Source organism: Drosophila tropicalis, unplaced genomic scaffold (assembly GCF_018151085.1).
Source record: "Drosophila tropicalis isolate 14030-0801.00 unplaced genomic scaffold, ASM1815108v1 contig_443, whole genome shotgun sequence".
NCBI lineage: Eukaryota > Metazoa > Arthropoda > Insecta > Diptera > Drosophilidae > Drosophila > Drosophila tropicalis.
In genome coordinates, this window is record NW_027172907.1 from 7,115,820 (window position 1) to 7,141,728 (window position 25,909).

The 25,909-nt window shown below is 35.6% G+C and overlaps 1 protein-coding gene across 2 annotated transcripts; it reads right to left on the reverse strand.

Annotated features, from left to right (window-relative positions):
• Window positions 1-4,008: 4,008 nt before the first annotated feature.
• On the reverse strand, window positions 4,009-25,151 carry DIP-delta (Dpr-interacting protein delta). Of its 2 annotated transcripts, none has more exons than XM_068286066.1 (12): window positions 24,954-25,151; window positions 17,751-18,406; window positions 14,272-14,378; window positions 12,720-12,924; window positions 12,496-12,657; window positions 11,895-12,023; window positions 9,196-9,286; window positions 8,776-8,859; window positions 7,882-7,991; window positions 5,958-6,020; window positions 4,629-4,907; window positions 4,009-4,546 (listed from the first exon to the last, which is right to left on the reverse strand). In XM_068286066.1, the coding sequence occupies exons 2-12, from the start codon at window positions 17,863-17,865 to the stop codon at window positions 4,476-4,478; spliced, it is 1,416 nt and encodes a 471-aa protein (XP_068142167.1). In that variant the 5' UTR covers window positions 17,866-18,406; window positions 24,954-25,151; the 3' UTR covers window positions 4,009-4,475. The 2 variants fall into 2 exon arrangements, with proteins under 2 accessions (XP_068142167.1, XP_068142168.1); XM_068286067.1 differs by having other exon boundaries at window positions 24,949-25,151.
• Between the last annotated feature and the right edge of the window lie 758 nt (window positions 25,152-25,909).

The following is a 25,909-nucleotide window of genomic DNA, read 5'->3' on the forward strand; positions in this document are numbered from 1 at the left end:
GTCAAATTAATCCGTTGTTGTTGTTGTTTTTTTCTAGTTTCATTGGCTTAAATAAAACAGGCAGTTATTTATGTTCATTACTTTGTTTGTTCAGAATTCTTCCCCAATTTCCCCACTAAATATTTGCCTGAAATTTGCATTTTTTTGTTAGACCAATCGAATCAAGTCGAAATTTTTATTCATACGTTTTGTTTGTTTGTTTTTTTTTTTTTTATACTTTTATTGTTGCTTATTATCGCGTAATAATAACTGCTTACAATTTAATCTCAATCTTAATTATACATTTCGTTATTTGTTGAATGTGTGTGTGTGTGTGTGTTTGGTTAGGAGTGTATGTCTGTGTTTGAGTGTATTTTACAATACTTAGGCCAAAAAAAAAAAAAAAAAAAAATATACACTATTTGATACTTTTTTTTTTTTGTTTGCAAGCAACATGGGAACCTCTTTTCAAAAGAAGTTAAGCCTAAATTTAAGTTTATTCCGTTTTTTTTTTTGTATCGGGTTGATCTTATTTTAATTTTAATATATATTTATATATATATATATAGGTATATTTAATTTAATTTGCTCAAAACACATTTATTTTACATATTTTTTTTTTTATCTTTTTTTGTTTTGGTTTTTGTTGAATAGGAAAACATTTTTTTTTTTTGTTTGGTTTTGTTTTGAGTCATTTACTGCAAAAAGCTTAATTTATTTTCGTATTTATTCATTCATTTGATATTTGTCTAAATTTTTGGGGGGTTCATTTGCAACAAACATCATAAATATTATATATATATATATACGATATATGATTATGTATGTATATATATACGGATAGACCTAATTTATATGTAATTATTGTTTTATTTTTTGGATTTGTTTTTGTTTTTCTGTTATTTCAATGAAATAAAGTTAGTTTCTAGTTTATTTAGCATACACATTTGACCTTTACATGGTTTTGTTTGGTTTCTCTCGTTTTTGTCATTTTCTTTTTCTCTTTTTTTTTTTTTTTTGTTTTGCCTGACCTCTACAGGGTGCAACAAAGTCAATGTGAAGCAATTGAACCGAGGATAAGTATAACCCACTGAACGAGGTTCACAAGGCCAACAAATACTGAAAAATCAACATCAAATTGAATTTTTAAGGGATTAACGATTAAATATTAAATAAATATATTTATTCTTTTAACTAAAGTTTGCATGAACAACAGAAATCAGACCAAATTTTCTTTCTTTAATGTTTATACTTCACATGGAATACCAGGCACCCTGTATGCATATATGTATAGGTATAAATATATTTATTTATATTTAACGTATGTGGAAATTGATGTTAATTGCATTGGTCTCTCATATTTACACAAAAAGTTGATCAAAATATATATATATATATTTAAAAAAAAAAAACAACAAAAAATTATATTTAAATAGAACAATAAATTTTGTTTTGTTTTTTTTTTTTTTTATTATTTATATCGCTTATTTATTTTTTCTATTTATTTACAACTAGTCAAATAATTAGAACTAAAATTGAAATTATTATGACAAAAACCAAAACTCAACAATTACATATGTAGAGAAAAAATTGCTTGGTTTTTTGGTTTTTATTTTTCCTGTTTTTCGTTTTCGTTTATTTACATATCAAATGACTAATTAAGCAATTAAAAAGCTGGTGAAACAAAATACAAGAAGCGTCAATGTGCGGTTAAATTAATTAGAAATTTTATGAAAAATTAAATGAACCATACAAAATTGCAAAATAAAAATACGATAAATGGAATAAATTTTCGCCTAAATTAATGCCTTGAAAATCATTGAATAATAAAGTCGAATTTGTTTTACCCTTTTTAAAAAAATCTTCTATTTATTTTCTATTTTTCAATGTCAAGAAGCATTGAAACATTTAGAGAAAAAAATTTTTCAAATATTTTGTTAGTTTTGAGTGATTTCAAAATGTAAAAAGGTGAGGCTGCAAATTATAAAAATTATTTAGATGAGATTGCATTAAATTGTGAAAGAGTACAATAGTCAACTCTACTTTTTTATGATAGGGTATATGTATACATAAATATACGATATAATTCAGATTGTTGTCGTTGCCATGTGCCATGTTCCTCGAAAATACTTAATTAGCTGGCATTGTTCGAGATAAACTGAGTCTGTTCAGATCAGGACTAAAGAGCAAGTCAACAAGCCAGGTCAAAAAGGCCAAAAAATCGAATGCAACAGAGGAAAAAATAAAAATATAACATAAATGAAAAGAGATTAAATAAAAATGCATTAATTTTGTTATTGTATACACATGAACAGTCAACAGGACCGGCCAACAGACGTACAGGAGCAACAGCCAATAATGTTGATTATCAACATTTTCAACGCTCATTTTTTCTTTGCATAACCTCGTTAATAAATGGCAATGGTAAAGCGGAATGGAGGGGGTAATCGAGAAGCCGAAGGGGGAGTTAAAAAGGAGGAGGAGGTAAGAAGATCGAAACGAATCGTAGCGAATCGAATCTTCATGTACATGTTGTGGCGAAATTTTCCATTGCGGTAAGCAACAAAGTTGAATTATTAAAATCAGGCAAGAACATGGCGTCTATATATATATATATATATTTGTATATAGTAAATTGGCAGGCCTTTAAACTCCCGACGATGACTGTTGCTTCTCTGGCGCTCTTTTTGTATGTAAATGTGCCATATATCTTATGGCCTTAATGTCATTTTTCTTTGGCCGTCGATGGCATCGTCAGACTGTCTGTCTGCCACTCTATACCCACTACGTCTCTCTCTTTCTCTTTCTACGTCTCTCCGTCTCTGTCATTTTCTCTGCAGCCATGTCATGAGTTATGACCAATAAATTGGACATGTTAACTGTGTGTCATTGTATATGCAAGAGACCCGGTCCCGACCAAGCCGCAGGAGACCGCAGGCCATGCAATTTTATGCTGAAATTAATTGCAAGTATTTCGACAGAAAGAGAAGCCAAGATACAGCTTGTACACGCAGTGCCCTGGCATGGGTAAGAGTGAGACCGTTATATTGGAAGCCATCCAATGGGTCGTATGAGTAATAATATAATTAGCATGCACATTTATTAAAAAATGATGAAAGCGCACAAAGTGACGACATGGCTCCAACGCGAAATCAACGAAGAATCAGCCATATTATTATGACACAGGCGAAGCATAAGGACAAGGAAAGGGAGAAGGCTAGAAATTGCTGTTAATGTAAAAAGAAAGAAGCATGATAATATGCATAACGACCGGATGCATGCTGAAGTTAACAAACATAAATCTTTATTTAGTATATTCGAGAAATTCTTTCATTTTCCTAATTATTCAATTATTAGAAAAACTTTAAAAAAACTAAAGGACAAAAAACTCTTTGGCTAAGCCGCTATATACTATATAATAATCAAACAAATCTATGCAACAGGGTTTAAGGAGTTTTAGACTAAAAAGAGATTCTGATTTGTACAGAATATATAAAAATATTATTGAATTTCCTTTGGAAGCTTTCTAAACAAACTGTGGGTAAGACAAAATTGAATAGCAATTAAAAAGATTAAACTTGACATTGCCAATTAAATTTAGACCACAAAGAGCAAAAATTTCACTTTCAATTTGATGTAATTCATCGACTAATTTAGTTGAAGTATTGAGACTAAAGAATGTCACCTAAATAAACAAAATATTACATGTTTGTAAATGTTAAGGAATATAAAATATTCAAACAATTTCAAGTGCATGAGAATGAATGACAAAGCCCGCTAACGATAAAAAACTCAAGATCAGAGTAAACTAAATGAAATGAAAATTGAAATACATTTTAGTTGTTTGCTTCTTATCTTTTGTCATTTGTTAGTTGTTGTTGTTATTTGTTGTTGTTTTTATTTTCGTTTCTGTATGTTGTTGATATGAAAATTGTTTTTGGTTTAACGTATTTTCTTTGATATGTCCAAAAAGGCTTAAGGATAAAGCAAATAGCAGACACATACATACATACATACATACAAATACATATACAAAATGATGACAGCTGTCTTAAACATTGAAATGAATTATTATTATTGCATTATAATTATTGTTATAGTTTTTTTTTTATAGTAAGTTTTGAACAAATAATTCGAACAATTCTTAATTTCTGTCTGTCTGAGTGTGTCTGTGTGAGTGTGTCTTTGTGTTTTTAAAGTAAAATTTCATATGAGCATTTTTTTTTTTCTTCTTCTTTTTTCTTATTGTTGAAGAATTTCTTGCCATTTACCTTTTTGTTTGTTTTATTTATTTAACCTAAATGCTAACCCCCAGATTTGTATATATGATTTTTTGTTTTTTAAATCCCTTTTTTTTTTTTTTTTGTTTTCTTGGTTTTGTTTGCTATTTTATTTTATCCCCCTTTGGCTGCATTTTGTAAATGCGTTTTCTGTGTATGGTTTGTTTTTTTGTTGTTTTTGGTTTCGTTTACCTTAAGTTGGTTGATTTATTGATTTCAAAGCCAAGTCCATATGAATAAATAGAGTAAACCATGTAATTTGTAGAGCTTATTATGATAAGAGCCAGCTATATATATATATATATAAGGAAATGGTTTTGGCTATAGAGATCGAATTGAATGTGGTAAAATGGGAGAGGGAAAACTTACCATTTTTGCCAGCATACTCATTTGGTGGTCTTTCCGTGTAGAACATACTTTTGCCTATCGCCAGTGAGCCTTTTGTGCCCCCATTGCCATTTAGCGATGACAAACTATTACCCATGGCACCAACTCCGCCGGGTAGTACCGAAGTTTGCATCGATGTGGCCGATGATGATGAGGATGCTGCCGATGCTGATCCGCCAGGCGATAAATCGTTTTTCATGGCATAGACATCCGTTTGTAGGGATTTCGTTGAATCGTTGCGTGACGAGGGTATGATATTGTCTGGACGCAAAAAAAAAAAAAAAAAAGAAAAGACGGAAAACAGAAAACCAAAAAAGTTTTACATTACTAAACCAAAAACTTCAAAATTTAACCCACTGCCCGCTGCTTCACGGTGTATGTATCTAACCCCATTTTTGTTAGACTCTCTACTAAGTGACATGTTATTCTGGTGGCGAGTTAAATTGCCTGGAAATCTTATGCTCTTTCTTGGAGTTTTGACCAGACATATATAAAGAAATATATGCATAGACATACTCCCGCATCTGTTTGCCACACGAAAACCCATTCTTTGTTGTTTCTAGAGGCCAGGATTAGGTCTCGTTTTGTTCCTCTACGTTTGCCAGTCACTTTAAATAAAATATGTTGGTCTTTTCTCTCCATTGTCGACAGCAGCAGCGGCGGCGGCGAAGGCAACGTCAGTGTTTCAAATGTTTGTGTGTTTCCAACCTAATGCCCCCGAAAATCCCCAGCATAATCCTCTAGCATATTGCTTTGCCCACAACCAGGACACACTCACACACCGACACACATACATACATACACATAGAGACAAAGACACAGGACTATGGCCAAAGAAGAGAGAGAGACACAAACTTGAAAGTGTGTGTACTTTTCTGCTCGACTTGAATTTCTCGTAAAACAAAAAATGAAAAAAGAAGACACGAATGAAACAAAAATTAAACCAAAAAAAAAAAAAAAAATGGTAAAAACCCCGTCGCTGAAATAGTCAAAAGTGCTTTACTTTATCTCTTTTGTGGGCGTGTCCAACCCACTGACTCACTCCTTTAACCTAACCCCCCCCTTTACCCCACACCATTGTTGTATGTTTGTGGATCTGTCTGGCTTAGCTGCTACTTTCGCAGTTTTGTTTGTGGCTCGCCGTATCCTGTATCCTTCTGCTACAGCTACATCCACTGCTTTTGCTTTTGGTGTGACTTTCACAGTTTATGCAATGCTCGCAAGCCGAATGCCAAACCCTATACCCCATTCCCTCTCTGTCTCTCTCTCTCTCTCTCTTTTTCTCTTGGGTCGTCCTGATACTATACTTACTCTCCCTGGTTTCCACAGTGGTGTGTGTTACTTGTTTGGATGGTGTTGATGGCAAAGGTATTTCTGCAAATGGATTTGAATAACAACATGCAGCCATAATTAATTATTAGAAAAATATGTATTCACCGCTATGTTGAACGGGGAACATGGACTTTATACATATAAAAATATATAGGTATATATATTTGAGTATATAAAATGGTTTTGCATTTCAGTCTTCTTTGGTTGGGAAAATTTATGTATAAGTGTTTAGGTGTTTTGCTTCGCCTGATGTTTCCTTTTGGTTTAGTATGTCAAGATGGTGTGTGTGTTTGTTTTTGTGTGTGTAAGTCTAGGAATACGTTCCTTAAAGTTTCTTTAAATTAACTGGAATAATGAAATTGATGAAAATTATAGCATACTTCTTTGGGCCAAACTTGAAAACATTTGAAATATCTTTATTACTTGTATTAAAAAAAAAAAGTAATCAGTGTAAATTTAAACTAGATATAATGTGTCAATAAATCAGCCAGACGACAACAAATTTCTATTTCCCCCCCCACCAGTTATTTTTTAGTCATTCACCCTACAAAATGATAGTTGAAAACATTTTATGTGCATGTAAAGCTAAGAAAGGGGAGCTTCAACTTGAAATAGTGAGAAATAGTGAGATTGATGACAAGTATAGAATTCTGTTTTGGGTTACATTTTTAAATACAAAAATTTACCATAAAGTATAGCATACTTTTTTTGTGGGTCTTACTCATATTTGAGGTTCGTAATCATTTAATGCTGAAGGAAAATTTTTATTCAGAGATTGATGTAACAACATAACCATCTAGCCAGCAAAGTAGAAATTTCAGCTCTGTGGTAATCCATTTAGGTTTCATAATCTACATACCTCATAACAAATTGCATTCCATTTTGTATTTGACTTTTAATTTCTCTACTCACACTTTAACCACTTGACTTGAACTTTTTGCCACTCAACTAAGTACAAAAGTAACCACAAAAACAAAAAAAAAAAAAAAAAAATAAAATGGAGACTTGAAACCGAAAACGAAAACCCAACATAAAATATCAATAAATTTCAGTTATTTCTAGTTATGCCTTAAAGGCCACAATAACAACCAACTAGTAAACACAACATGAAACTTTCACAAAACTGCAAAGCCAACTAGAACTAAATACATATATAAAATGCAAGCCAAGCCACTTTTGAAATAAACGAAAACTGGAAACGTAATGTATACACACACACACACATAGACATACATATGTACATACATATGGCTATAGGCTGCTCCCAACCGAGTGCTAGTGTGCTAGCAGGTAAACGATACAAAGTCAAACAACAATTCCGAAATTCACCTTTTTATTTTACGTTTACGTTTACGTTTATGGTGAATGTGTCTCCCGTCTCCCAGTTGCAATAAGCTGGATCTGGGAGTAAGAGCCTGGATAAGGCGGTGGGATGACGAGAAACTGAAAGAGCACACTACTTGCTGGTGCTAAGAGAATAAGAGAAGGAGGGCGAGAAGGGGGCCAGACACATAGCCTCCGCTCGTTTAGTTTTACGCTTCGTAGCACACACGGCACACATATCGAAGCTAGACGGAGATGTTGCCTCTGCTGTAGTTGTTGGTCGCTGGAGCAGAGCCTCGGCTTCAATTCTAGCTCCTTCCACTCTCCCAGTTCCCAGATCCCTGGCTATAGCTATGGCTATGGCTCTGGCTCATAGGTAAAAGCTTTTGGCAAAATTGTGCCACAAAGGGCACACGATATTGCATTGCTATGGTTGAGTATCTCTATCTGAATTTGTTTGTGTTTGTGTGTGTGTGTGTATCTATATTATGTGTGTGGGTGTTGTACTGTCTATGTGCCTTCGGTGTATGTGTGTTTACTGTAACTAGTGCACTTAAGTTACCAATACAAATGCACTTACCATAAACACGGATAGAGCCTTCCGTTTCCCCCAGAGAATTCTTTGAGATGCATCGATAGTTGCCAAAGTCACCATATTGTAGGTTTCTTATCGTCAGTTTCATGTGGGCGCTTTAGAAAAATGGAACACAGATATAGAATGGTATGAGAAGTAAAGTCTTGTTGGTATATTTCCCCATGTACAGCAAGGGGGTAAAGAAATGCAATGTGGTTAAACTTAATTTTAAATGTTTGCTCTTGAAAGAGAGCCAGAAGGACGCAAAGTAAAAGGAGTAGGAAGAAACGTTTTCAAGAACACTTGTCTTCGGCGTTGACTATCGCCATCACGAAATATCGATTTTCTTAGATTGTCATTAGAATAACATATCAGCATTTCAAGTGCACAACTCTCACAATATCATACGATTTCTTCAAGAAAACAATTGATTAAAGTTTAAATTTTAGCCTTAACTAACAAACTTTAGAGTTTTTTTTATCTATGTATCTTCTTACACTTAGCTAATAAACTATACTGACACCTTTTACTAGTATTGTATTTTGCATATTATAGAACTTCAAATATTAGGGGAAAACCTAAATTAAAATAACTGAAACTAATATATGTATTTTGATTATTTAGTCTACGATTTTATTCTTCAATTTCAACAAGTTAAAATAAAACATTGTCCATAACAAATTTCTATACATATTTTGTAGCCCATCTCTAGGCATCGGCTGGAAGACAACTAAAGGCATTTTGTGGGCAAAATGTTCTCTCTTGCATCTTGATTTTAGACTTTTTGGCAAGTGCAAATGACTATTAAATATTTAACAATACACACAAGTTAACATTGTATGTTTCCTACTATCTTTCTCGTTCTCTCGATGCTATCACTTAATTGATATGATGACTTACCGATAGGAATTCTCAGTGTAGTCGGTTTTATACTTTTTGCTTGGCAAAACCATCACCGAATTGTATACCCAATAGATGATGGCCCTGAAAAATGCAAAATGCATAGAGAAACATTGAGAGATAAATATACCGAAAAACTGCAAAACATGTAATTTGATTTTCACCAATGAAAAGCAAAAAAAAAAAAAAAAAAAGAGGAGAGAAACAAAACAGGAGAAAACGTAAAGAAAAAACACAAGAAGAGAAAACTAATCAAATGCTGTCGAAATGAAAGTAAATATTTTTACAAAATCAAAAAAAGGGGGTTGACTACGGGGGGCGGGGAGTTTAGTAATAGATACACTGCAATCACAACATGAAAACGAAAAAAGAAAAATAGAAAAAAATCTGTAGGATGAGAGAAAAGTGTAAAGAACTTACTTGGGATGTGCCTCGGTGTGGCAATCGATGGTTACATCTGTGCCAGCTGGAGCACCAACAAGTTGATTCGGTACCCAAATCATGGGAGAGACTGTAATGTAGAGAAACAGTAAGAGAGGAAGAGAGAGAGAGAGAAGAGGTAGAAAGTTTGATATGAAATGTTTGCAATGTAAATGAAAAAGAGGAGATACGAGATCCGGATTGAGAGGACGGGTATAAACTGAATGGATTGGTGGCAGAGGGGATGGTATCCATGACAAGGTGTCGCTGCATTTTAAGCGTTTGGCTAAAGCACGCATAAGCCCCTGCATTACGCCTGTTCAATGTCTTTCTCTTTCTGTCGCACACTTCTCAGTCCCACCTGTCCAATTCACCCCCTCTGTATGTCTGTCTCTCTGTCTATCCGTCCGTCTGCCGTTTCTCTATCTGTGTGTAATGGTGTCTGACTGCCAGCTTAAAATGAAAGTGCAATGACAAAGCTAGAAAAAACTTAGACGAGACGTGGTTGGGTAAGCAGGCAGGTGGTGGCAGGTTGGTAGAGTTGGTAACTGCTGCCTGCCTGCCTGCCAATATGCGACACGGTTAAGGCAAATACTCTAGACCAAATAGAACAACTAGAAAAATGAAGTTTAGCACGAAGTACGTGCTTTGTATATATGTATGTATGTGCGTTTGTGTGTGTTCACTTGGTTGAGTTAACTTTATGTAGAGGTTTATGCATGTAACTGCATGAAATTGCCAAAGCACATGCTGAAAGGCAAATGTAATTTGTCATTACAATTCTTAAAAATTGACAGAAACAATACATGCACTTGAACCAATTGTATTCAACATGACTTGTTTAAACTTTTAGCTTTAAGCGTATTAAAATGATTTGTTTGTGGATCAAGAAAAGTTTGGAGCAAATAAACATTTTTCGTCAAGTTTTCTTTGATCCTGCAAGAGTTTTTCCTTACAAAATTATACAATTTTTGTCTTACTTTTTTCCATTACAACTGATTAACTATGGCCTTCAAGGCCTTTTAATGACATTGATTACTGGTAAGTTGATAAAATATTCTCTGATATGTTGTTTTAAATATAATTGATGCTATTTTGAATGGTATTGAAATTGTAGTCCATATTAGCATACATTTTTACTGTTGGCATAGTTTACATATGGTATTCATATCATAGAAATTATTTTTTTCCCCATTACATATTAACAAATTACTTTTCGAAGATCAGCAACATATTTAACCCCTTAATTATTGCTTGATTTGTTGCTTATGTTTCTAAAAATGAGTGAACATTTTCCGTCTTAACCAAATAGTCTTTAATTTTCAAGCTTCTAGTGGGTTAGTTTCAATTCTAGGTCCTTTAAAGCACTGATTCGATTTAAAATTTTCTAGGTTACGTTTTATTTATAAAAATTTTTCCATGGAGATTTTCTTATTTATTTTTTTTTTTATTGCAAGTGCCAAATAATTTGATTGTCACTCCTTTTGTCGTCACTTAGACTTGTTAGCACACACTTTATATGATATATTTGTCCTTAGCAATATCTCCCACTCACACACACACACACACACACACACACACACACACACACTCACGCACGCACTTACATACACACATATATCTTTTGTCAAGTATTTTCATTTTCAATTTCGAATAAGATGAGAAGGGAAATTGAAACAGCGAACGGCTTGTTTGCAAGAAAAATTTAAATGCGCCATCCTCTTGGTGATGACAATGCCCAAAAACTGTAATGCGAAACATGGTTGCTGGTTACCCTTATACCACGCCTCCTTCCTCCATGTACACTCATACACACAGCGTCAACTAACTCCAACCACGCACAAAACCGTTCATAATAAAATAGGACGACGACAACGGCAAAAAAAAAAAGACCGACAAAAAGGGGGGAAAAAACGAACTGAGTGAAGAGAAAAACGCCGTCAAAGTCATACGTGCAATGCCGGCAAGTGACTTTATTGCAGGTACGTGACGTGAATTATTGTCAATAGGTGAGTGGAATGAGCAGACGAGCTCGAAACGATGAGATGAGATGCGAGAGAGGGCGGGTAGAGAGCGAGGCGGTAGAAACTCGTTAGGATTAACAAGCGTTTACTGGCGCACACAGCATGCAACAGCCGCGCAACTTTTACGCCCTAGAACCAGGACCAGAAGCAACTAAACCTACCCATCATATATCAGCTGCATTAGACAACGGCCAACGAGAGAGTGGAAGGAGATGCTGCTGATGCTGAAGCATTGGAGCCTGCGTTTGTCACTCATTGCGGGACGCCAACGAGCGTGCAGTTAAAATTGATGAGCAGCAGGTACGCGACGACGACGACAACGACTACGATGGCTACAGCAGTTGCCTATACCGTATTGCCGATGCCAATGCCGATGCTGATGCGATACTCCCTGGATAGATAGATGGATGGCTGGCTGGCTGGCAGGCAGGCTGAGCTGAATGAATGGATAGATATCCGCGTTTACTGAAAGCTGCTGGTCGCCTGGGTAAGTGCTCGCGCGTGTTACAACTAAAATGGCATAGAGTCTCTCTGACTAATATAATACCTAAAACCCTCGTGCCACAAAGAATGGGGTATATGTATGTACAATCACCCCTTTCCAATCTCCCTCAGCACACCATCCATTATGTTGTGCTCTCTTCGAGTCATCTCTTTACTTTGGCCTATACTTACACTCCACATCCAATATGATGCGTTTCGAAACTGAGGGCGGTACACCATTTGTGGCTATGCATAGATATGCTCCCATCTCATTGCGGCTGACTTTGGTCAGTGGCAGGACATCGCCATCATAGACCAGAACTGCTCATAGATGATGATGTTGATGATGATGTTTGCCAGTGTCCGTGTCCGGAAAGTGTCCCCCAGCCAACGAAATAAACGTGCCGAGCATCAGTAATATGCACAGGGAACAAGACATTAAAATTGAAAAAGAGGGTTGAATTTTAAAAAAAAAGAGTTCGACACAACAACAAGCTAAACAAATTAATAAACATTTAAAGGATTTAAGTGAAGAACTGAGTTATTCTCAAAACATATTTTAAAGCCTTTTTACTCTTTTTAATTACTTCAAAATTATTTTTTTAGTTCTATTTAGATTAGGCAATTTCAGTTTATGCCAAATCCTACGAGTCCTCTTTAACCTCTCTATGAAAATTGTGAAAAATTTAGCTGTTAAATATAACTTAAGTTTTCTAAGTTGTTAAATTCCTAAATATCCAATCACTTCTTCATTATTTCTGTTTGATAAATTTTAGTTTGTCTGTGCACGCACCTTTCTTTTTCTTTTCAACCGCAATTTCTTCGCCATCCTCACGACGCCAAATGATTTTGGGAGCTGGGAAACCATCGGCCCGGCAAGTCATATTAATATTTTGATTCTCACGCACAGCAACCGATGAGGGGGTACTCTCAATGTCCAAGATATTTGGAGGAACTACAATAGAAATTTTATTAGGTCTTAGATAAAACTAAATGGAAAGGCAGGGGGATACTTACCGACCACCTGAAGATAACCCACTTGACTGATCATGGGATTTGTATTGACCTGACACATGTAGTAGCCGCGATCATCCTGATGAGCCTGGTTGACATGAAGTAACCAGGTGTTATCTGTGTACGTGATGCTATACCGTGGTATACGCGAAATGACGTGACGATGAATTGTCAATATCATTTGACGATCGATGTGGATCCAGGCCACCTAAAAACAAGAAACCAAAATAAAGGAAAGGAATCGATTTTCAGTTTGACCAATGTCAGAACCACATACAGACACGCTCACACGCCCATACACACACACACACATATACATACGTTTACGTATGTATAATAAATGAATGTCATGAGAGTTCAAGAAAGCCAACTTGACAGCTGTTTCCGCTTTTTTAATACGCTTTTTTTTTTTTTTTCTTTTTGCTGCTGCTGCTGCTGCTGTTGGCACTTGCCATGGCGTTGCTTCGTTTACATTGCGTGTGACACAAGGACATCTCTGCCCTTTGCTTAGCTTTGCCTTAGCTCTTGCCTGCTGCCTGCCGCCTGGCTTAGCCGCCTTTGGCTGAAGGGAAACTTTTCAAATTTACTCACTTTCATTCTCTCTCATACTATTCTCATCGTTGCCTTCGTTGACAGCAATGAGTTTCCTCGTTGAACTGAACAACGATGAAGAAAGAAGGACACTACTACTACCACGACTACGACTACTACATACAATGGCTGGCAATGTCCAGGCTTCTTCCTCCGACGCGCTCCCAATGTTGACAAAAGTCCAATAAGAGCCAGCAATAGAGTGGAGCCTTTTGGACCTTGGTTAGTGTTTTATATGAAGTTGATATGGCGAGTAAATATTTGTGATTTGTTATGAGCTGCACTGTGCCAGCAACATTAGCAGCAGCAGCAAAAGCAAAAGCAACAGCAGCTGAGAGGAGATAAATGATAAGTGATTTTCTAGTCATTTTGCAAGGAGAAAATATATGTATTATAGGGAGAAGAAAATCATGCCAAGGTCCTTGCTATGGCTAACAGTTTTTGCAATTTAACTTTGGCCTGAATAGCTCAACTCTAACATACTTGGGGGTTGTGAAATCTTTTTGACTTTGCAAACAGTTCATAAATTATATTCCCAAATGACAACTATTGGCATAGCTTTAAAAGTAAATTTCTTGTTGTCATTTTGTTTTTTTTTTTTTTTCTTTGCAGCATTTAAAGGCAATTGCGTTTCTTGCCTGGCCTAGAACATTTTTCTTTTCATGCTTTTGTGCTGTCGTTATCTTTCAACTGTCAATTGACTGACTGGCAACGCCTACTCACAAAAAAAAAAAAAAAAACGCCCATCAGTCTATACGTTTTCTATTGCCCATTGTGGGCAATTTATAAAATTGATTTTTGACAGTCTACTGCGTCTGGGTTTCGTTAAAAAAACCCAGAGAGAGAAAAAGAAACTCCTTTATCAACTCGGTCGGTCTGGTCACGCTGTTCATTTTCCGCACCATTTTCTTTAGTTGTTCGCCACCACTCACTAACCCACTCGTTCACTCTGTCAGTCACTCACCTTATAGCCACCCAAATGTTCAACCACACAAGGCAGATTGGCATCACGGCCCACAGCCACTGTCACATTTGGTATAGGTTGCGCGAAACGTGGCTCATCCATCATAACTGAAAATTACAAGAGCAGATACAATAGAAAAGTTAGTCAGTTAGTTAGTTAGTTGGTTGGTTGGTTAATTGATTAGTTAGTTGGTTAGTTAATGAGCTAAACCATAAATAAATATTCAAGTGTACACTGTGGAATAAATAAATATATATGTATTTAATCTGTTTCTTAATTCGATTACTTTGTAACATATAAAGGCAATTAACTCAATTTCCATTCAACAAATTCCCAATTGGTTTTAGCAATCAGCTTATGGAATCGAAATAACCAACAATTACAATAAAACTCTATATTTATCTAGCTCTAATTTAGGCAATAAAATTTAATACATGTGGGGATTACTTTTAATTTGAAAAGTGTACTTCAATTACAGATCGAAAAGGTCAGAAGATACTGACAGAAATCTACATTGGACATTACTAAAGCTAAACCTTGAACTAATATATTTATTATTTGATTATTTGATTGAGAAGAGTTGATAACTCTGGATCTTAAAATTTCAGATTCGCCAAGAAATGGAACCGAGCTTAATGAAAAGGAGAATTAAGCAATGAGAATCAAAGGCAAAACTAGAATTACATTGTTTAAAATAATTAAGAATTATTTATTTCTCAATTCATAGTTTCCACTCTCTGGTTTTCCTTTTTATACCCTTGCAAAAAGGGTATATTAATTTTGGTCAGAAGTGTGCAACGCATAGAACGAAGCATCTCCGACCATACAAAGTATATATATTCTTGATCAGCACGACGAGACGAGTTCAACTAGCCATGTCCGTCCGTCCGTCCGTCCGTCCGTCCGTCTGGATCAACGCAAACTCCTCCTAGACCGTAAGAGCTACAGAGCTGCACGTAGGCTTGTATATACTGCAGGCGTTGTATATCTCGGATTCAGCCGGATCGGACCACTATATCATATAGCTCCCATACAAACCCCAAAGTCACGAACAGTGACTTTTCTCAATAACTTCGTTATTTTCTATGCTATTATCGTGAAACTTAATATTAGAGAGTTTACTATGCCTATAAGCGACTATGCCAAATTTGATCAAGATCAGGTAACTATATCATATAGCTCCCATAGGAACGATTGGTCGAAAACAGTGACTTTTGTAAATAACTTCGTTACTTTTAACGCGATTGCTTTTAAATTAAACATTTCTTAATTTAATATATATGTTAATGACTGTGCCGAATTTGATAAAGATCGGGTGACTATATCATATAGCTCCCATAGGAACGATCGGTGGAAAACAGTGACTTTGATCAATATCTTCGTTATTTCCTATGATTGTAGGCCTTTCTTTCTCAAGCTTAAGCCTTTTTAGATAAAACGTTCTTCCACATTGATGGCTAAGAGGTAAGGATAGAGTTACCAAAAAAGTTGCAAGGGTATACAAACTTTGACGCGGTCGAAGTTAGCCCCGGCCCTCTGGTTTTAAATTAAGCTATAAAATGCCATTAAAAAATTGGGTTTTTTTATGAATTTTAGTTCAAGTTAACAAAATCATTATCTTTTGGTGGTAATACTCCTTCCATTCTGCTAGCCACCTCACCAGCCACCTTGCTAGCTTCCTCTATAGGGTAATAAAAATAAAGAAGTGCAAATGATGATGGAGCTGGCGTTTTTCAGTAGCAGCTGTTGTCCGGATATCCCTGACCTGACCCTCGGGCCAAATATAATCAACATCAGTAACAGCAGTTGCACTGGCGGCGATGGCAGGCCGCAGCGTCATTATGAAATAATTAAACAAAGCAATTTTTTATCTGGCTGCAATGGCAACACCGACAGCAACAGCAACAGCAACAACGACAGCGACAACGGCAGCTACGACTACGCTGGACGGATAGAGGTATGAAGATGGGAAAGGACTCCTGGGAGCTGGCACGTAGCGTAAGAGTCAGAGGCAGAGGCAAAAGGCAGCCTGTTGAGGAGCTGCTGCTGCTGCTACTCCTGCTCACCATCGTCCTTGGTGGTTGGATGCCAATGCTATGTGCTTTGTTTTTCTATGCATTTTGCATTTTGGTGTGCCGTGTTCGTGTTCTGCTTTTTCCCCTTATACTATTCTATTTTGCTTCATTTTGTTTTTCCTGTTTTCTTTTTTTTTTTTTTTTTTTTGCCGCGGAAACACCTCTTCCGTTTTACCCTGCTCCTTCTACTACTACAACTCGTGCTGCTACTCTTAGTCGAAGAGTAAGTTTGCTTCAGGCTAACAGGTACGTGTGCTTGTTATCTGCGCCACGCAGTCAGCGTGCCCGCATGCCAACACGCTGCACCTGTCTCTCACCAATACACAGTTAGTGTGTTAGTGTCTGGAGGGGGGAGAGGAGGCCAAAGAGTGTGGCGTATTGTGTGGATTGTGGGAATAGTATGAGGAAAGGGCGGGGAGGAGAGGTACAACTGGAGTACAAAATGTTGGTATGTAAAGGTATGCGGTGGGCACAACTGAAGTACAGGACATGGACATTGAATGCAAGCCGCCGCCTGTTTTGAGGTCTCATTTTCCTAATTAAATTATGACCCGGCAGAACAAGAACAAGAAGACAACGGCAACAACAACAGCAAACCTATATCTACCATTACCACATTTCGTTGCACTGGCTTGGAGCAGGGCATTGTCGAAAAAGGCTTCAATAGCAACGCAACATCAGCAATTTGAACAAAATACCAACTGTAAAGTAAAGGGTACAAGCACGAGCAATAGGTTTAAATGGGATTTTGTTAACTGAATAATTGGACACACGCACACACACACACCTAAATTGATAGTTAAATGCTTAAACTATCGAGTTTACTTTGATTCACTCAACTTAGACAATTGAGAATCTTTTACAAACAAATTGGTTAGACAAGAATAGTAATAAGAAATATTGAAAAGCTATCAATGGGGGTCTAAATCAATTTAAACGAATGGAATCATGTTTCAGTTTTTCAAATGCAATCATAAGAATTATAAGATTCTCAGAATTGAGTTATTTAAACAAAAGGTTCTTGAAATAAAGCTGTAAAGGTGTATTTATAGTTCATATGTATAACTTAGAAGTAATTTAAAGTAAACCCTAAAAAGTATGCTAACATTTTTCCATTAACATGAATATTGCCCAACACGACGTCATAAGCATCCGTTTCATTATTGATATATTTGGTGAATCAATTTTTAGAAATAGACTTTTTACTGATCGAACTGCAATATCTATTCCATAACCCGATCGGACATTTATATATTTTAACATTAATTCTTATGAAATATGTGGGCAAGTTCATACTGTGGATGTCTTCGACTCTATTACAAATGTACTAACTATGAGTATATGTAGAATAATTATTAACATCAAATTATGTAGGCAAGTTAGTGTTGTAGCTTCACAACTTACCATGTGTAACCAAATTGGTCATATAGATGAGGAACATTATCCGACGATTTGTGAATCGGCTTGGAAATATGTTAAGTGCCAATAGGAGCAATTTAATTACCGTTATGATGAACATTTTGTGTATTTATCTTGTTTTCTTTCTGTGATTGTGTGTGTCCGTGTGTTTGTGCGTGAATGTATGTGCGTTGATTTTGTTGATTTTTGGTTGTTGATTGAGTTGATTTAAATCCGTTGAAAATTCGTTGAATTATTTAGATGAAGCGGCGACACGTTTGGATATATTTACAGGATATATATATTTATATATGTATGTATATATATATATGTCTTTGTATATAGATTGGATTATTTGTTGTAGATACTTGTTGTTAGTGATGCTGATGATGCTTTTATTATTATTGTTGTTGTTGTTATTGCTGTTATTGTTGTTGCCGTTTTGTTATTTTTGGAAACACAGAGAGACAGGGGAATATTGAGGAGGGGGTAACGTCGAGTTGAAAAACATTTATTTGATTTTGCGTAATTTAATTTGCACACACAAGTGAACACTTTGGCAATTCAAATTTCATTTAGCGTAAAGCTTTAAAAAATCGCTTAATTCACTTGACGCGTCAATGGCATTGCGGTCCGTGTTGCTGTTGTTACTGTTGCTGTTGCTGCAGACGAAACAATGAAATTGAAAATAAAAATTGCACACAAACACACACACACACACTGGAAGATAGAGAGAGAGGGGAAGAGAGGCGAACGCCAAATAGGGATATACAGAGGCCGTTGCAGAGTATCGCCGATTCAAAGGGGATTATGGCATTTATTATTATTATGGCACTTTTATTATTGTTGCTGGTGCTGTTGTTGTTGTTGTTGTTGCTGGGCTTTACAATGTTGTAAGCAACAGCAACAACTACAATGGGTCACACGCATTGCCTTGTTCATGGCTTGAACCTTTTCTCGCTCTTTATATGCTGCAGTTGCCAGTTGTTGGTTGCCTTTGGTTGTTGGTTTGTTTCGCTTGTTTTCGGTTTTTGCCAAGTTCATTTGGCTGACCCAACCACCTCACCCCACCGCATCCCTTTACACACACACACACACACACACACACACGTAACGTACTGGGCCAACATTTATTATTAATAGCACTTTATTCCGGTCAGAGAGAAAGAGAGGGAGTGAGTGCTATATATGCATATACATATATGAGTGCGTTGCATTGATGTTGGCTATTTTATATAGCGGAACGATTCATTGTTGCTACTGAGCTGTTGCTTGTTGTTGTAGCATTTCTTTTTTAATTTTTTTTTTCTTTCCTTTTTTGTGTATTGTCATAACATGGCCACAGAAATTCATTGCGCATGAATTGCATTGGCCATTCCCGTTGCCATTGCCATTGATGCTGCTGCTGTTGTTGTTGTTATTGTTGCTGTTGCAGTTGAAATTTTCGTTGCTCTTGTTTTCGTATGAGAAATATGTGGAATACCATCAATTGGCATAGTTACAGTGGCATTCAAGTCAAGTTTGACATCTCTCTCAATGAATGAATTAATAAATGAACAAGGTCATCATTTATTTAGTGTCACTTATGTTCAAAAACAATGTCTAGTTCATATGCAAGAAATGTTTTTGTTTACAAATTGTTATAGAATTTAGACAAGAAAAAAGAATTTATATTAAATCATTCAAGCTAACTAAATCATATAAGATTTAAGTTGAGGTAATCCAAATGATCATGAACTTGTTTTTTAATGATCTTCATTTTAGAAATAAAGACACACGATTTCTTTACTATCTATGGTTTTTTGCATTAGAGAAACTAAACAATGGAACCAATCATAAAGTTAAATAAATTTCTGGACGTTTGAAAGTAAATATAAAATTTCAGATCGAAAAACCAATGAAGAACAAGTTTGGTCAAAAATAGAGCTTAACTTTTAACTGGTTGGAGTATAGAACACCCCATTGTTAGAGCATACATTATTCGTGGCTTTAATGTTTCTGACCACATGATTTCTTGTTTTCATTTAAATGCACTTTAACTGAGTGATATGCTTGGGGCGGGGGCGTTGAAGGAAGAAGAGAATTGGAATTGTATGAGTGTGTTGTGGACTGTTTGGACGACGAGGACGTCGACTTGGCCAGGGCAATTTTGTCAAATGATTTATGAATGCACATGCCATATCAGCTTCCTGCTGCTGCTGCTGCTGCTGGTGTTCATTCCACTCCCTGGCCCCTGCCCCTTGTCTACTTCCTTTTACAATCCTCACTCAGTCGCAGCTCAGTTGTCGCATCAAGACATTAATATTTGAAATGGCTAGCATTTTTTTTTTTTTTTTTTTGGATGATGATGATGATGATTGCCAGTTCTTTTTTCTCGCTCGCTCTCTCTCTCTCTCTCTCTCTCTCTCTATGTCTGTCTCTCTCTCACACATCGCTGCCATCTGTCTGACAAACCCCTTGTCACTCCCTGACATGGTTTAAATATTTATGCGTATGCATTTAATAATAAAAACGAATAGTTAAATATATTCAAATTTTTTCATCTTCTTTTTCAACTACTGCTGTTGATTTTTTTTTTTTTTTTTTTGCAAAGTATTTAAACATTCGATAAACAAAACAAAGCATACAAACAAAAAGTTCGGGTCATATGTCACAGTTGAGTTTATGAGGCTTTTTGTTGTTTAAGTGTATATTTACTTTTTGAAAAGGCAAATTCTATGGCATTAGTAGTTAAACGTTGACTTAAAATCTAACAAATATCAAATGGTTTAAAAGTTAATACAACTTAAGACCACTTCTACTTAATTTTCGTATAGACTTCTTACTGATGTCGTTGAAACAATTAAACCACTATATATCCTATAGAAAGAGTCAAGCAAGATCCTTAGGATTAATGGTCGTCGTAAAATTGTCGTTATTCTGTTATTAATGTAAATGCATTTAACAAATTTTATTGCCAATTTCATGAAAAATTATTGAAGCTTATAAAAAGTAATTAAATGTGGCTAAGTTGACTTTCGACTTCGAAATTGCTGTCCCTCTTGAATCGAGTTTTAATAATGTTTTTATTGAAACATTTTAAAGGAATGCAAGTTAAACGTACAAAGAGTTTAGTAGATCACTAAGAAAAGACAAGACAAACATTTTTACTGATGATCTACGATATTTGTGATTAAATGTAGGACACTTTAAAGTCTAATTTTTGGATTTTTAAACCAAATTTGGTCAAAAATAAAACGAAACAAAAGAGGAAATCAATTTAAATGACCTCCAAAAATTTACATATGTCTCACCACAAAAATATTATCAGAATTAAGGACCATACAGGAGAGTCAGGGACAGGCGGGTTGCATGTATGTATGTATGTACATATGTACATATATTGCCTGCGGCGTATCTCTAACATAGTGAGGAGGCGTGTCCCCACTGAAATGGGCGTTTTGTGTATGTGTGTGATGCCTGTGCCAGTTTCAGTGACATTTTATTGCTGACGACAATGTTTTTCTCTGTACTCAGTCACGCCCATTAACCCCTCCCACAATTGGGCTCCCTTTGCTTGATCTCTCCCCAATGTTTCACCCAAACTAATTAGGTTGAAATTACAAATTATGGCTTCATGTACTAGATTATTACCACAAAATCACAGAAAATTGTATAGAAAACCAAAAATTACGACATTTGTTTGGTATTCTCTTCTCTTTTTTCCTTTTTTTTTTTTTTTGTATTTCGAAAGCAAATTTTGTGTTGAAAAAAAGGGAAGGATTTCTGAACTGGGCAGCAGCTCGTTAAAAAGCACTTAGTAGGACCAAAGCGGAAAAAAGGTTTGCTTACTAAAAATGAGGTAATTATGATGCAATCAGTAAGTGGTCGAGTTTGGTCAAATGACAAGTGGCGGGCGGTGTGGAATGGACTAAAACAAATGATTTAGACTAGAAATCACAACTTAACAGGCAACTTGACATGTTGTATAAATTGAACTTAACTTTTATTTCCGTTCAGGAACAAAAAAAAAAATAGTCCGGTAAATTCATGGCGACAATTGGAAAGACAACTTCAATTGCACTCAACAGAAAGAGATAGACAGGGACAGAAGACAAAGAAAGAGAGAGAGAGAAACAGTGACAGCATGAGATGTAAATTATGCTGGAGGTAGCAAAAAAAACCAAAAAAGAAGAGAAATGGAATGGTTTTCGCGGCGGCTGTCATTTCACTTGGCTCACTTGGCTCAGTTGCATCCTCATCTTCATCCTGACACTGTTCCAGCACTACGACCCTCCCACTTCACCATTATGCTCTCTAGAGAGCGGAAGCGTGAGAGAGAGAGGGGCATTGGGAGGAACAGAGATATAGATGGAGAAAGGCATGCGGCCAGGCAGCTGAACAATGCAAGTCGCAAATGGAATTGTTCGCCAGGCATGGGAATGGGTATGAGTATGAGATTGGAATTGAAATTGGTATGAATATCTCTGGCAAGCAAGCATGAAATGCATTATATTCACTTGAATATATTTATGTAATCTACACATACAAATATTTACACAAATATTTAAATTCCCCAACCCAAAAATAAAGCAGCATAGAAAATGAACATAAAATGAACGCCCGAAGTGGCTAATTAGTTTCAGTTTTACCATAATTTTTACGTACTAAAACATACAACCAGAAGGACATTCCCTTGAAAAACAAAACAAAAGAACGCTAAGCCCTTTGGCGGTTTTGTTTATTTTTGTGTGAAAATGGCAGGAAAAACACTTAATGAGCTTAAAATACAAAAAAAATATATATATATATACCACAGCAACAAAAACAACAATGAGAATACGAATAACACCCAAGAAACAAATGAGACCGGGAATAGTACTTTTGCGGTCCATTATGAGAAACCAAATATACTTATGGTTAGTTTCGGGGGGAATTTCAACTTGCTTGACTGAATTCACCCACATGAAGTGGAATTGGGTTGATGTGGAATGGTTTGGGGTCTTGGCAGTTATTTAAACAATCGAGGGTGAATTAATAGTCTTGTGAAATTGTTTGATTAAACCATAAAATGACAATGATTTTAAGCATAAATTCTGATTTTTAATGAAACTTCATAGAAAACTTTCGCAAAAGGTTACACATTTTAATTTGCAAAAATCATAGCTCTTGCTTTGAAATAATAGTCCAAACAATTAGATGCTATTTAAAAACTTAATTATTGACTTTATATAAATTTAAATTCTTTGTTTCATACATCAGCTTAAAATCACATGAAGGAAACCTTTATTTTGTCATTTTTAAGTCTTTTTTTTAACGAGTTCATTAAACTTTCCACTGAGCATTACAGCCAAATTTCTTTTATCAGCAGTCTTCGAACTTAGCGCAGGATTTAAGACTAAAACTGATTGCAAATTATAACTTAATGGCGCAAAATATTTGTTTAGATACAATATAAGATCAAATTAATAAGAGAAGTTAATTTTTAAGAATCCAACAAATTGTTTAAAGTTTCTGAAAATCATATTCGTTTTAGAAATACCCAAAAAATTAATTGATAGAGAACTTAAACATTTTTTATAGAATTTAGCATGAATCAAAATAAAAGTGATGTATTTTAAAATCTGAATGATCGAGTATAACGAATGAAAATGATATAAACAAAAGTGTTTAATTTTTACATCACTTTGAAATAGTCAAGCAAATAGAAATTTAAGAAATTTAATGACAAAACAATCTCCAAAATCAAATTGTTGTTTTCATAAACAACAAATAATTTAATTTCTTAAATAAAGTAAAATTTCTTATTTCCAATAAACATATTTAAGAATAGAAACTTTATTTGAAATATGTAAAGTTTTGTTAAATTTGTTAAAGTTTTTTTATAGTAAGAACAAAATTAGAAAACGCAAGAAATATAAATAATCTATAAAAATCAGGAAAAGGTTGCCTGTCAAGTTACAAAAAAAAGCTCTTTCCTGGCTCACACTGACAGGAAATAATTTGATACAAATTCATTTAGAGTCATTCACATTATAAATGAAAATTTCCGCTTTTGTCTTGTCACTTTTTGTTTATCAGTTTTGTTGATGCCCGGCTTGGATGTAGTAGTATGGTAAACAAAGTTGATTCAGTCATTGAATGAATCGGCTTCGATTTCAGACTTGAGTATCTAATATTTATTGTTCGTACAAGTATTTCTTCAATCCCGGTGGCTAAACAAGCTCTTCGAAATGCAAACAATTGATTTATTAATGCACTTTGCTATCAATATCCCTTCCCTTACCAATTGCTATACCCATGCTAGTCTTGGAGTATGGAACTCAAGTGCATCGAACCAAAAGATGATGATGTTGTCTGGCATCTGGCTTCGCCCAGAGGGTCCCACCAATAACGAGGCAAATGATAGAAAAATAAAGATGAGAAACAAAAGGGAGCCGAAGAAGACGAAGACATAGAAGAGGATAATGCACTGAGAGAAAGAGGAAGAGAGACAGAGTAAAAGACGGTTGTGAAAAACTCAAATGCCGCGAGTCTTCAGAAGTAATTCCTTTACAAGCTGAAGGATATTAAAAACAAGTGCAGCAGCCGGCAGTAGCACAGCGGGGAGCAAAAAAAGTGGAAGCATCAGCAAGATGGAAGAGAAAATGTTGCATAAACTTAACATAAATAATGGAAGCAATATTTCAGGAGCAGGAGCACCGCCACCACCACCATCAGCGCACAAGCGCAAGTGCAGCCTCTGACTCTGAACGGCAGCAGTAGCAGTAGCAGGAACAGGAGCAACAAATGAAGTTTGGATGACTTGCAGTCCTGGCTGATTGCCGTGAAATTTATGTGGCAGGAGTAGAAACGAACGAGCCAACCAACGCACAAGTAGGTGGAATAAGTGAGTGAGTATGAGAAGAAGCAGAGTGGCGGCACTTGCACTTGCATCGGCACCGGCAGCAACTGTATTTTTAATGAGAATTTGCTAGCATGCAAATTGCAAGGGTTCTTTCTTTTAAGCCTTTTACGATCCCCTCTCTAACACAACAAAAAAAAAAAAATAAAAAATAAAAAGCCACCTTTCTTCCATTGGCATTTTATTGTCTGTGGTGGCATTAAGTCATTTGTTCTTATTTTGGGATTTCGGTTTTTTTACGATCGTCGCAACACAAAAACCATTTTTAATCACTTTGTATTTAATTGAATTTTTAATATATATTTGTTTTATGGAGCTCACTTTACTTTTATTGATTAAAACAACACTCAACACTTGATTTGATTTATTGTAAACTTTCAGTTTTTCTTATTAATTTTTTTTGTTGATCTGAGATTTTTGTATATTTTGGAAGTTACTTTATTCTTCTTAGTACGACGAGACAATAGTGAACTCAAAAAAAAAGCAGCACACACAACTTGGCGCTAGTTGGCGTCCACTTCCGGAGCAGGTTCGAGTTAAACTGAAACTGAATTTGCTCCAAAAATGCTTCGCTTCATGGGCAAGACCATGGCCAATAGACGAGCGAGTCGAGCTCGGGACGACAACAAAACCGAAGTCTTGGTACATCGTTTCATATCGTATCATTTCGTTTTGTGGCTCGTGTTGTTGTTCGCATTTCGGGTGTCTGTCCTTTCGTTTAGTTCGAAAAATCCTTTAAGAGAGAGAGACAGAGAGCGTGTGTTATATTTTGTAGGCTTTTCGAACGAAACACGTGCTTGCGTGCTTAGGAGTCAACAAAATAAACAAAACAATATTTTTGTTTGCATTTTTTCGAAAAACCAAAACACCCACACACACACACGCACAGCTCTCTTTTGCTAAGGGGAGAAAAGAAGAAAAAAGAAAACAACACGAAAAAGAAAAGGGCACCAAATAAGGCAAAAAAGGAAGCATGTAATACGAAACTGAACGCATAAATCTCATTGGCCAAGATTGTAAGCACAAATTAATTCAAAGAGCGAAGTCCTAAAGCGGTTTTGCGTTGTCGTTCCCTCTTGGATTTTTGCGGCTTTGTTGGGCCTATACGATACACACAGACACAAACACGAACTCATACACGCACTCAAACAAGGGGGTGACTTTTGACTTGAACTTGAATTCGATTTGTAAATCCTTAAAGCGAGCAGACAACAAACCAGAAATCAGCAGAGAATAAAATAATAAAGTTAATCATAATTTGCCTAAAAGCAAATCGCTCTTC